We start from the raw sequence: 14524 nt of genomic DNA on the forward strand, positions 1-14524 counted from the left end.
ATTAAGTTGAATTGACGGCATTGCTTGATTCTGGAGCTCAAGCAAATTTGATCTCTTACGGATTATACCAACAGCTCAAATCCACAGGTCCTACTCCTCAAGTGCTGGAAAGTAGTACATCACACTCGTTGAAAACATTGGGCTAGAATATATTGCATGTACAAGTACATCAATCTATTTACCCACACAAATTTTATGTAGTCGAGGATGAAAGCACACAACACCCAATGATGTTGGGACAACCTTGGCAAAAAGAGTACAATGTGTAGATAGATTGGAATGTGAATGCATTCAAAATTCAGCAGGCACAAGAACAATAGGTGATAGCCTTTGCTCAGCAATACCGGAATAATCACTGGAAAAAGAGCCAAAAGCAAGAATGCCACTAAAGAACAACATGATACCCAAGGTCAACAAACAGGTAAAAGCCAACCATGCTAACTACATACTTACGAAGTCACCAACCGCAGTGCAAAGATCAAGGTTACCAAAACAAGGGAAACAAGTATGGATGCGGAAGGATAGAAATGACATGGCAGACAAACAACAATGCAACGAAAGAATTCAACCGAAGCAGATAGTTCAACCAAAAACCAAGGGCATAAAACAGATATGTATCCCAAAGAAAATGCTCAGCAATAACCCAAATGTTACTCGCATTTGGATACCGAAACAAAAGCAAAAGGAACTCCCTTCAGTACAAGCAACAACGGAAGGCAGACAGTTGCATTTGAAAAAGGACAACCGACTTATGTGGATGCCAATCCGCAACAAAACAGTGGCAACCAAGGAAGTAGCAAAACACCTATAAAAACCGGCAAAAACAAGCTACCAATGGAAAGCAAAAGAAATACGGTCTACGGCCATTCCGGCCAAGCCACTCCTCTCCATAGAAACAACTACGGCTATATCAACAGTAGCAGCAAAGCGACTGCCTTTTACAAAAAAGACAATTAAACAGAGAGCAGTAGAGTTATAGCTGTTACTTGCAAAGAAAACAGGAAACCTCGACGGCGAATGCCAATAAGCATTTGGCTTATTCCCTTCTCTTGCACATCATTAATTTTTTCATGCATTGATCGAGTATGCATAAATTAGGGCCACATTAATCGGCCAAGCATTAGCACAAATTTTTCAACCTATGCATGGCACATACTCCGAGGCAATACCTTGTCGTCCGGGAGGACTTCGGCTAGGAGGGGGAGGGCAGGCATTCTCAAATGTGGAACCAATAGCAGAAAGAGCAAAAAAGGGCATGATTTTTGGCTATTTTAAGGGTTGTTGTTTGATTGCGAAATTTTCTGGACTAACCAAGTACATATGCCCTTATACAACATGTATCTATAGGTATATGGGGCCAAACGCCAAACCAAGCCCCTAGGTGTGTGTATATAAGTAGAAATAGCCCTTTTTCGGACAAAATATTGATAAAACGAAGAAATCCGGCCATAAAAATTGCATGTGAGTGTATATAATGTTTGGCGGTGATGTTTGTGATTTATTATGATTTTTTGGGATTTTCTAGGTTTGATTTGCTATTTTCCTTTTAATATTGCTAATTTTCAGCAGAAAAACTTTAAAAATACAAAAAGCAGGTGAAAACGGTCGTAATGAAAAAAAAATAATTTATGGTGATGATTAGTGACTATAGGACAACCTATGGTACAGTGGGGGTGCAATTATGAGACTGGAGCGGAAAGCGTGTTTTGGCCAGATTTTGACCGAAATGCCAAATTTATGGTAAACAGTGCAAATGGAGTCCAAATCAAGAAATTTTTGAGCCTAAACCGCATCTCGCAAGAAGTTAGGAGCACATGTCAAATTTCATGAAAAGTGGTTCGGGGACCTCCATTATAAGAAATTTTCACCTCATTTTTAGCTCATTTTCACTATTGACCTTTTGGAGAGAGCTTTTGCCACCTAGAGCGAACGGACCTTCCAGCAACTTCTACGACGCGCACGACTACCCGACGGGCTTCAGGTGTGAGAGGTAGGCTCACCACCTTGAGCGTTTCGCGCATGTTTGTCGTTTTGTCGCGAAAACTAGCGTAGGGTTCACACACAAAGCGGGCGATAGAGACCTACAAGTACCTAACGGCTAACCCAAAAGCAACGAGACTTCATCGGCAGCTTACCCTAGCATAGGAGACCAGTCTTGGATGTCCAAAGGCAGTAGAAAACCATCGGGAAAAACCCTAATTCCTAGAATCCCCCAAGAGGCCACCAAATGGGAAATCGGCGAAAATGCGCCCAAATGCTACCAAAATTCATGGGTAGGAGCATCTCGACATGCTCGACAAGTCTATGTGGCCCACATGACCAAAAAGTGACCCGAAGCAGCACTAAACTTCAGAAACGGCATCAGACACACAAAGCGTGAAATAGCTCTCGCGGCCAAACCATTTGCCACCAAACTTCACGAGCGGCTTTCCTAGACCATCAACAACCAAGTCCTATGGTGGTAGACCACAACAAATTAGAAGACATGTAAACGCAACCACGGGTGCTTCTAGAGCAATAAATTGCCAAATGAAGCTCCAGTGAAGCCAAAGTTGACAAAAACCATGCGGCAAGGATCGCCAAGGGATCGGGAAGCTATGGAGACCAACATCAAGAAATTTCATCGCCAAAAAACACTCCAAAAGTCAGAAAACAGCTCGAAGGCTCTTCAGTCCACACAGGGAGTTACTTTCTATTCATTTGACTTTTTTGTTGAAATTAGGCTTAAAAGGGACTCAGAGGGACCAAGGGTAGGCACTAGTGACAAAATCCATGCAAAAATCATCAGGAGACATCCTACGTGTAGGATGTCTCAAGGGCATTTCTGGGCACATATCCCAACATTTTTCATCACACACATTTTCTGAATGACCTTTACATGCTATCCACCAAGTTTCATCACATTTGGACCAAAATTGACCTCATATGCATGAAAAAACGCAAAGTTAGGGCATAGAGGCAATAATGGGCCATAGACCTACCAAATCTTGTCCAAATCACATGAAACTTGCACAACACATTCACAAGCACATAACCAACCAATCTGTGTGGTCAGAAGCAAGAATTGGTGAAGTAGACATCCTACGCGTAGGATGTCTATTTGACATCTTTGGCCTACAGAGGATGTTTGTCTATTCTAGATCCAATCACATCATCATCAAGAGCTCATATACCAATTTTGAGGCCATTCTAATCATTTTTGACCCCCAACACCTTCAAGATACACTTTTTGAGCCCAAAAACACTACACAGGCTCTTACAAGCAATAATACTTGTCCAAATCCAAATCCAAGAGCATAGCCATGTTCCATAGGCCAAGGACTATCCACAGAACAAATCCCAGGCCATTTTGATGAAATAGACATCCTATGCGTAGGATGTCTCCAGCATAATTTAGATCTTCTGTGCAAAGAGTGACATCATGGGAGCCAATACCATGGTGCAATGAGCCCATATACCAATTTTCAACCCATTTGGACATCACTTGCTACCTGTTATGGACTTTCTATCCAATTTGTGACCTAAAGCCTGAATCAGCCCAAAAAATCCACTTGCACTACCAGCATGTCAAGTATCAACCAATTCTGATGAAAAAGACATCCTACGCGTAGGATGTCTAAATGGAAAATTTTGGCCAGAATTGCACTGTGAGCACATGCACAGTTTCACAAGTTCCTTTTAAGATTTATTTTCAATTTTCAAGTCATTTGGATAGATAAAACTCAGTTTCTCAGCTAATATGGAAAAAGCGATAACTTCGGATTACTGAGTGCAACAGGATCTATGGCAGCCGCGAAGTCACCGGCAAAGAAGAAAAGAATGACCATTAAGGATTACCTAGAAGAAGTGGAGCCCTTCGTCATACAAGAAGGAACACTTAAGCCCACCAGCACATGGATCCAAGAAGATTTGCTTGAGTCCAACGACCTAAAGATCTACCAAGGAGTGTTCAAAGACACTGAAGGGAATGTGATCGAGCTACCAATGCTACCGCGGGAACTCAATGAGTTCGTAATATTGGATGGAGTCTGGTAGAACTGGCACAATGCGCGATTGCCATGCTTCTTTCTTGCATGGTATATTTTGAGTGCAGGAGAGTCGTGGAGGCAGAAGGAAACATGGGGCTCAGACGTAGGAACTGTGGGAGATAGAACGGGGTACATTTACACGAGGTAGGGGGATTCAATTTTGGGAATCTAAAAAGATTCTATCTAATAAATATGAACAACCATAGATAATGCAAACTATCACAACGAGTATATGTATATATTATATATATTGGCTCTATACTGGCTTCATTAAGTGGAATCTCACAAGATTCCACCCCACTTTCAATGGAAGCATCGTCCCTAGTAAAAAATGGTGTGCCATGCTCGAACCCATTCACTCAACGATCAAAAAAGTCAACCCAGCTACGCCAACATGTCGGGACAACATCCTTGCTTTCTGCGTCGTGAACAACATTGGAAAAAAAAGTTTGCTCCTCTATTGCCTCTTGCATGCGCCCTCTACCGTTTGTTCAGCATGTGGTCACTCACTGCCCTCTAGGCTCACGTTCGTGGTCCGCCGTCTTTCTTCTAGTGGCGTGTGTCCTACCAGCTGGCTTTTCGTCAACAACCTCCCTCCTTTTTCCCTTTTGTTTCCCTTAATTGAGATGGAATCCACTTGAGATTCCATCTAAAACCCACTCCTAGAATCGTACCATACCTACTCCTAATTCTAAACTGTTAAACTAATGGCTCCATGTTGCTTATAAATCGAATCTCGCAAGATCCCCTCCTATCCGTCTCTGCCTGCTCGCGAGGGAGCCATCCTCTGTATCCCTCACCATGCCACCATGGCATCTCCCCGCCCTTGCCCATCGTGGTCATCCTGCTGCCCGCTCCCCTCGCCCCCATCCCTGCACTTCTTGTGTCCATCACTCCCAACCCTCCACTCTAGTCATCATCATGATAGCGCCCCCCCCCCCCCCCCCCCCCCCCCCCCCCACCCCCCCCAAAAAAAAAAAAAAATCGAGGGCAATGCTCAATCTCCTTCACCCCCACACCCCTATGCTGCGCTCCACCTCCGGCTTGGCCTCACATGCCCGTACCAATTCTGAAAAAAAAAACCTACGTTTAATGTAATCCCACTACAAATTTTGAGATTTACCTCTAAATTTATATTTGAAGGTAAAAAAACCTACAAAAAATTTATAAACATCTAGTGTAATTTAATATAAAAACCTTCAAATTTAGTCAGTTCACCTCTATTGTTTCTCATATGTAAGTTTGCCAAGTTTTTGGAAAAAAGTTTTTTTCGAGCACTGGCTCCTACCCAACCTGGCACGCAAAGGCATTGCCATGCCTTGGCCCACCTTGTAGAAAACTAGTGTGGCCGGCGACCTTCGGCCGCCTCTCTCTCTATAGCGTGCACTGTCCTCATTCTTGCCGGAGATGTAGGGACACACTGCCGGATGAAGCAAATTGCAACACATGGCGCCCCGAATTTCTGTCTGCTTAATATATAGAATAGATGTGCCAGAAATATGCCTCTCTCTCTCTCTCTCTCTCTCTCTCTCTCTCTCCACGTGCTACAATCTCCCGTTTTTCCGTCGAAGGGATGGGAGGTTCTATTAAACCAAAGCAAGTATCTTGTAAGATTCGCATGGAAATGAAATGGGGGTGCCACCCTAGCAGACGAGACAAGTTCTTTCACAAAGGCATTCTATTTGTTTTTGCAAATCTCACAATGATTAAGATATATAATTTCTTGTTGTGTCACAAAGGCATTCTTTTTTTTTTCCAAACTCACAATTGCGAGTGGAATATATTGAATAAAAACCAAAAAAATATAATAATAGCCATTTCTCCCACTGAGCCATGACATCTACAAAACCCACAACGATCTTTGTGTGGTTTGCAGCTTCACAGAGGCATTCTAATGAGGAGGAATTGAAGCCTTCGTTTAATAGCATGTAAACCAGATTATATAGCTAGCACAAAGAAGGGTAGAAAAGGAGGACAATGTTACTTTATAAGATTCTTCAGGTGTGTGTTTGCATTTTACAGCAGTAGTAAAGAACTACTTTTAGGAAAACGAGAGTCCGACTGTGTGCAATCTGCACCATCCATCAACATCACTTTCGTGAGCAGAGTTCAACGTTGCAACCGTCAGATTTACAACACACAGGCATGCAAAATCCAGAGTTTGCGATTCCAATGAAATACTTGAAGGTTAACAGTTGGAATTCATCGAAAAAAACCTAGGTTTTGTGTAATCCCACCTACAAATTTTGAAATTTACCTCTACATTTTATATTTAACGGTGAGAAAACATACAAAATTTTGAAAATATTAGTGTAATTCTATGTAAAAACCTCTAAATTTTGTCAATTTACCTCTGTTGCTTTACATATGTAGGTTTGCCAAGTTTTCGAGCACTGGCATTGAGGTGCTAACATAGTAACACCTCAACAATTGTAATACTGTGTGCACACTCCTGCAGATTCTTGACAATGCACACTGCAACTTCTACAAATTCCTGCTTCCGATGGGCCCTCTCATCCCAACTCTTGACAGTTGAGAAAGGGAACTTAGTGTCCTTTCCCTCAAAAACCGGCTCCCGCCATGGCTCGTGGTCTCCCCGCCACTCGCCACGGGGTCGCTAGTTTTTTTGGGAAAAAGGACACTGAGAGTCCTTTCTCTAGACCTTAATTTAAGCGTATGTATTGTTAAATCAACTTAACTTCAGCTTATTTAAAGATAGCAAACTAGTCTTGCTTGGTGGGCCTTGCTATATAACATCTATAGAATATAACAAGGCATGTGGAAATTGACTTTTAGCAGCTAGCACTAAATGGAACAAGAGGAAGACTAATTTAGGAAGGACGGCATTGAGTGAAAGGGATATACACTTTAAAAATGCCTCAATGTTCAAGGGAGGAGACAAAGTTAAGTGCAACAATTATTAGAGATTATAGGGGTGGTTACAATTGAGATTATATCCAAGTGAGCTTATACTACTAGGGAGCCAAAACGACTTTTCCCAGAAGTCATTAATTAATTAGTTTGGGGAGAGGGAAGAAAAGGAAAAGGAAGGGTGGGGAAAAAAAAAGCGAAAGGAGAAGAGGGGGAGGGGGGGGTGTATCCTTTTCTTTATGGCTCAAAGGGAACTCAAGGATGAGCGTGCGCATATAGCCTAGTGGTTTAGGTTGAGTTTCATAGTATGTACGTGATGAGTTCAAATGCTACTCATTAACATTGGTTTTAAATGGTGACGTGCATGGACATGCTAAAGGATCTTGGGGAGATTCTATGTAATGAAAAACAAAAGTAGTAGAGCCAGTAATTACTAGTAGGTCCTCCCAATTTTGCTTTCATTAGTTTTCCTAGAATCTAGCGAGATACTTTTGTTTAAAAGGATGTAAAAGTTTGAATAAGAAACGTGTATCTATTTTTGTTGGATTGTTCAAGATTTTCTAACGTTTATTCCTTCTTGAGAATTGAGATCCGCTTTTGAGTGCTCAGCATGTGATTTGTATGTTTTTGACGCGTGCAAGAAGGGCAGTCAGTCTCTCTCTTGGAGTGCTTGAAAATTGCCTTAGGGACAAACAAAATGACGGCACTTGTGCACGCACGACATGCATACAGAGATGCGATGCGGCAGGTGTTGGAGGTAGACAGCCTACTGCTTGGATCGAAGGTCATGCGAGATCGTTGGGGAGAAGCAGCCCAAGGAGATCAAAGACAACATGTGTCGTGCACGTAGGCGGGAGAGAGAGAGAGAGAGAGAGAGAGAGAGAGAGAGAGAGAGAGAGAGAGAGAGAGAGAGAGATTTAATTTTGTCTGGCTCGATAGGATGCGGTGATCTTCATGCTATCGCCTACACACCTCGGGATGGCAGCCTTGGAGCTCATGCGCAGAGTCTTGAGAGCTGAAGTGAGATCGGAGAGATACAGGAATCAGTGGAGCTGGCGTTGCTTTGGGGGGGGGAGAGAGAGAGAGAGAGAGAGAGAGAGAGAGAGAGAGAGAGAGAGAGAGAGAGTCGTTGTGTACAGAGCTTGCTTGCTCGACGTTAAACCTGCAAGCCTCAGCATGGAGCACAAGCTACCTTCCTGCGCAAAAATCCTCTCTCTCTCTCTGCTTGCCAGCTTGGCTATTACAAGGAATGTGCATGCGCGATGTAGACCGGGATGGTGGCTCTCTGGAAGATCTACGTCTACGAACGCCAATGCAGAGCATGGGAGCCAGACGCAAGGACGACCAAGACGTGACCAGGGAACGGGGCGCAGGAAGAGGCCATGGAGATAGAGCGAACTTACAGTATATTGAATAGTTTTCTTTTTGTGAAGAGGAGCGAGGAAAGAGCATCTGGTGAGATTCGGCCTAATCAAATGAGGTAGACCCAGTAGATGATACTATTATGTCTACAAATGAATGTTTTCTTTCTAGTATACGTGCTACATATAAAGCGTGAATGAATTGCAGCAAAAAATGAGGTGCTTTACTCACCTGCAATGTTGTACTCCTGCTTTTTGATTGTTCAATCTACACGCTGATATGTGATTCAAGCTACAAAAAAGCAATGTGAATAGTTAAACATATTATCTTGCAATGAAACGACACACTGAAAGTGCAAAGTATATTGTGCACGTCATACAGAGGTGCCATACAAAAGTATGGTGGAGAGCTGGCACTGTGGTCTCTCCAAAAAATTATAAGAAACGGAAGCCGTGCCCTGCCCCATAGCGTTTATGTGTTGCGCCAAGCAAACGCATGCGCATGGAAAATTGAATGTAGATAACGGACCTTGCAATGTTGTCGAGCTGAAGCCGCGCTTGTGCAATTGGAAATATATGTCCTCCCTGCCATACACAAAACATGCAGATGTAACTTTATGCTCTATGTCCTATGATCAATATTACCTTCTCTCTCTCTCTCTCTCTCTCTCTCTCTCTCTCTCTCTCTCTCTCTCTCTCTCTCTCTCTCTCTCTCTCTCTCTCTCTCTCTCTCTCAGAGTTGTAAGCTACTTCGGTCAGCAATTATGTCTTCTTGCCTCCTTGCTGACTAACCTGCGTTATGTATTGATACCAAATTGATGTCTGCATTTGCAACCATTTGAACTTGATCCGATAGAGCTGCTGACCTTTGCTCATAGAATCCGCTACCGAATGGTGGTTATTGGTAAGAAGGGAGCTCCGAAGCAGTAACTGCTATGCATTCAAATCCACACCACCAGCATTCCCTTCTTTGTATGCATCTGCTGAAGAGCAACGTTGCAGTAAACTGTCGTTGCTAATCTCAATTGTCACCACATTGGCTGGCGACTGTACGCGATTTAGAAAGAGAATCTCTTTACAGGTCACAATATTGACCATATACACCACAATTTAGAAAGAGAATCTCTTTACAAGCCACAATATTGACCATATACACGATTTAGAAAGAGAATCTCTTTACAGGCCGCAATATTGACTATATTGTTTGTAGAATTTTTGCTATCCCACCCAAATGTTGAATGGCCAACCATGGACTACTGCTGGAGGCTAATAGGCGCTGACATATTGGTATGCCTATCTCCAAAAATGCTATTACTCCGCAGTCCTTGTTCTTCGGCTTCTGCAGCATCAAAGCTCTTTGTGTGGAAAAAAGAATTAACTTTCGTTTTTTCTCTGACTATTTTTTTGATCTTGGCTAGCAACGAAGGCACCTATATGATTGACTACTTGACTTCCACTGCAATGCTGCTGCATCTCCTTGGAGCTACCACATTAACCAACTCCCACGGACACCATATTTTGCATTTAATTGGTCATGAGAGTGTTTGTTTGCAGATCATTTTGAATTGCTTGCCTCATCAAATTTTCAAATAGGCTATCAACAAAGTTGGACGAGGAGTGTGACTAAAGTCAACAGCTCATCAGACCATGACTTGCACTAGTGGCAATATTCCCCAATGCCTTTCCCTCGACATTGAGCTGTCTTCCACTAATCCCCTCATACTCTTTGCGAAAAGTGCAAGCAGCTAGCACTGAAGCCGCTAGCTTAATTACTTAAGGATAACCATCATATGCTTCGATATGATCGATCATGCTAAGTGTTTCTGCCCTCATGTCCACTTTGACGTTTATTCTTTCCATTTCTTTGACCTCTTCCGTCTGCATCGCCAACACCCTGATAGCATCAACAGAAAAATGTGTTGAACGGGCCTTCGAAGGCAATGAGTTTTGGTGGTTTGACTCTAGATTAGGCCAATTGATCATCGATTGAAATCTGAGTATCATCTGTTTCAATAGCACCAGAACAGACCTCTGCCATTGGTTGATCGCACAAAATATCTGATCCTTGAGAATGCTCATCACGTCGGCAAGCATCCGAAGTACCCTCTGGCTTGATGATCTACGAAATAGAACCAGGGTTTGAAGGTCTTTGGTACTGCTTTTCGGTTCTGCCGGGCTTACTGGTGCACAAGCAAACTACGCCGAAAAGAATTGGTGTGAATCTTGAGAATTAGGCATGGGGACCTGCTGCATATCTCTCGCAAACTTGCTTCTGGAAGCATGTCAGCATGTTAGGAAGATCCCTTGATGACGAGACAGCTGTCAACCCGAGCTGCATCAAGCTTCACCTTGGTTGTGTGAAGCTTCTTGGAATTGTAGGTGTAATCCGTCTTGCCGTATAGTGGTTGTCTCGAGCACAAAAAAACCTATGCACCACCCCCGCTCGACCTCCAACCCTCACACACTCCTTGGCGGCACACGCAAGAACCCTCATCTCTTGCCCTACACATTGTCCCCTTCTCCCTGGCTGCACGCTCTGTGTGGCTGGTGGCCCCTGCCCTCACACTTCCTTAGTGGCCGGCTCCTGGGGGCGGCACTCCTCTTCCACTACCGCTTTGCCTTCCTGCTCACACACCATATGTTTTGATAGCCCCGTCTGATCAGAGTTTCTTGGGCGTCATATTGATCAGCGGCACCTGCGTGGCTTGTATTATCTGACAAGATTGTCTGCAGCGTTGAAAAGCTGAGCGAAATCCGCTCTTGATAAAGACGTCGATCCTATGGTCAAGATTGAGCCAAGTGGCTCAATACCTTGGCGTTAGCTGAAAAAAGGAGCTTTGGCTCACTAAGTAACTAGACACACTCAGTATTGACTTGGAGGGCTAGAAAAATACATTTTTCCTAATGAAAGAAAATAAGCGCAAGCTTGAAATTCTCCCGGTTTTTAGGTCAAAATTTAAAGCTTTTGTTGGTAATTACACTACAATTTGTGAAAACTTCCCGGATTTTTTCAAGGCAAGTTCAAAATCTACCCAGGATTTTAGGATTTCAGCCGGTTAAAATACATTGGACCCCGGTTTTTTTCTAACACTGATATTGAGGATATAGTCCTTGATTGTTCGTGGCTTGACACCTTCGAGGAATGCATCGAAAAGGCCTTCCTCTACCCAAGTGATGCAGCTTGGTCTGCAACCTAACAATTCAATGGAGAGAGAGAGAGAGAGAGAGAGAGAGAGAGAGAGAGAGAGAGAGAGAGAGAGATATGAATTTATCGTCCTCAAAAGGTCAAGTATGACCCATGGACAAAAAACATAGGGAAAGGAGCCAGTTTAGAGACGAAAAATTTTGACCCGCGGGTTAGATACGTATCCACCCCCACTTTAGAATCAAGAAATTTGGAATATTCATAGAATCTTGTGTATGTGTCATTTTGTGATTTGCTAAAAAGTGTACCATTATTGGGCCGTGGGTGTCTGTAATGCTTCAAAAAGCCTCAAAAGACGAACTTTTGCAAATGGAGCATGCAAACAAAATCTTAAAAATTATCGATTTTGATATTATTTGATTTGTCTTTTCGTGAGGAATCTCGTGCAATGTGTAAATTTGAAAAATGATAAGGTTTGCAAAATCCCCCCATAAATAAAATTTTTCCACAAAACGCCTCTAAATTGCCTCCTTTATCCTACATAGGCCGGGTTCAAATGGAGCGGCAGCCAGAGAAAGGGATAGGTGCGAGCATCCTTGTTGGCGTGTCGAGAGTGGGCAACAAAATTGACGCTCTTCTCTAGACCCACTTAAAATCGAGCGAGCATCCCCCCCCCCCCCCCCCCCCCCCCCCCCCCCCCAAAAAGAGTGAGGATATTGCTTGCTTTTCAACGTAAAATGTGGAGGACCGGGATTGAACTTGATCACACTCCCTGTGAGCCTCAAACGTTACCGATGCAGTGCTTCCAATTGGTTGACATTTGCTTATGCTTTTTATTTACAGAGTACTACCCCGTCATGTGTGAACAAGGAAGGCGGAGGAAGAAAAAAAGGCTAGAGTTGTCGACGGGCTCGTGTGAACCTGTCCATAGAGAGGGTGTCTCCTCACATCCAGTAGAGAGGGTAATGGTTGTTATTACATTGAGGTTGTAGATACAAGGGTCAGTAAGGCTGGATAAGATCTAGATTCTAGTGGCTTACGAATGGTAACTTTAGGATGCAATTCAAAAACACAAAATAAATAGGAGGCTTGCTGTGGGTGGTATCTGACAGCATGGTGGGGGGCTTGGGAGACCTAAACTCCTGAATGATGGCTTGCCCTCCATCATATACCACCCACTAGCCTTTCACCTTTGCATTTGACTTGTATGGGAGGGAGTTCTTCGGCAATTCGAAATCCGGTTTCCTTGGGGAGATGTGATTGTTGGAGTCGCCCGGGGAGAGAGAGAGAGAGAGAGAGAGAGAGAGAGAAAGAAGAAGAGAGTTTTAGAGTCGTGGGAAACTACCCCAAGAGACCTTGAAGATCTAGCCCACGAGGAGATGAACTCAAGACTTGTTATTCAAGAGGGAAATGGCATTACCAATCTAAGGTGATAGAAAGGTTACCATTTTCCTCTTTTTATTAGCGCACCTGCACACACACTCACACCCCCACCCGCGAAGAAGAGAGTTTTAACGTCGTAGGAAACTATCCCGAGAGAGAGAGAGAGAGAGAGAGAGAGAGAGAGAGAGAGAGATATTGATTCCCGGTTTGTATCTTAAAATTGAAAGGATTTCACGGTTTTGCACTGTATTTGAAAAGTTTGCTCGATGTTTTCTTCATTCAAGCTTGAATTATAGCAGGAAAAAATGCAAAGTTTCTTGTAGACATTGAAACAAATTGGATGCTCTTTCGTATTAACTCTGCACATCAATGCAATGAGCAAATAATCACGTCCAATTGAATCCCGAGCGCTTAACATGATCCTAAAATTGAAAGCTCACAAAATGATAATCAAATGCAACAGTTGTTGCATTGATGGGGAACAAGAATGTGGATTGTCTGCGCACTCCGCATACGCTGATGCGATATTCTCTTGCATGTTTTGAGTTCCAGACACATTTTGCCCCCTGTATTTGTTGGAGAGATGAGCATATATCTCTGCATTGACCAGACAAAGTCAGTTTCTCATTGCATACACATGATACATGAATCATTAATTACAATTGCTATCAAGCTCATCCAGATTGCATACATTTGTTGAATTACTAATCAGTTCAATGACAAAAAATAAAACACATCTAGATCACATTGTGTGATGTCAAAGGAGCATCATGGCTGCGACCGCTGCGGTCGCAGGACCGGCTGGGCCGGCCGAGGTAGGGGCAGAGGAGTGGAAGGTGGCAATGTGAGGATTCGCCACACTACGCAGCAAAGACTCGGGTAGGCGGCCGCCGGCGGAAGTGGCACGGCTGGTGGCGAGTGGGCCGGGAATGACAAGGCGAACAGAGAAGTAGAGAGTGCCCTTGTAGCGGAGGGATGGGCGTTGCACAGCGACCGTGATTGGCTGGGGGATGCCGCTCATGCATTGTGGGTGGCCTCTTGCATCGACCTGGCGGAGGATGTCGGCAAGGGGGACGACGGCAGAGCCGACCTGGGTGTCATCAGGCATGATCATGCTAGCCGTGTAGATGTGGAAGATGATGAAGGATTTGTGGAGCTCTGAGAGGTCGGAGGAGACGGGGAGGGTGAGAAGCTCGTCCCAAACGGGATTGCAGCCACCTTTCTTGTCAGGGTGGGTCATCACTTTGAGGGCATTCTGGTCGGCGCTGAAGGAGGCCCCCGGCTTCTGCACCCACGCCACTGCGTACGCATGCATGCTCCCTATCTTCTTCACGTCCTTCAGCCCCTCCGCCCTCTCCACCCTTATCTCTAGGTCTCCCATCTCTCACCTCTCACTACTCCTCTCTCTCTCTCTCTCTCACACACACACACACACACACACACAATCAGACGCACTCTGAGTCTCTGCGCACCCGAATAGACACACTTCCCTCATGTCCTTTCGAACATCGTGAACAAAAAATCACAAATCAACTAACAGTTACCCGCCAACGTGTGACACCGCACAATCACCGCAGGGTCACAATATCTTTGGTTCTTATATCAATCAATGAGGCTGCAACTCTTGGTGTCGGGGCCTCGTCTCACTAATTGACACCTCCTTTTGGGAGGTGGGATCAACAGCGTCCTGATCGTCAATTGATCATGACCGTTGGATTGCCTAGGGAATGCAAAAG

The 14524-nt window shown here is 44.0% G+C and overlaps 1 protein-coding gene across 1 annotated transcript; it reads right to left on the reverse strand.

Moving 5' to 3' along the window:
- Positions 1 to 13545: 13545 nt before the first annotated feature.
- Positions 13546 to 14169, reverse strand: LOC147442820 (uncharacterized). The gene has a single exon (XM_086529440.1). It carries the CDS (start codon positions 14167 to 14169, stop codon positions 13546 to 13548), a length of 624 nt encoding a protein of 207 aa, XP_086385566.1.
- Positions 14170 to 14524: the final 355 nt, after the last annotated feature.

The sequence above is a fragment of the Adiantum capillus-veneris genome, chromosome 14, assembly GCF_014529385.1.
Source record: "Adiantum capillus-veneris isolate H3 chromosome 14, ASM1452938v2, whole genome shotgun sequence".
Lineage (NCBI taxonomy): Eukaryota > Viridiplantae > Streptophyta > Polypodiopsida > Polypodiales > Pteridaceae > Adiantum > Adiantum capillus-veneris.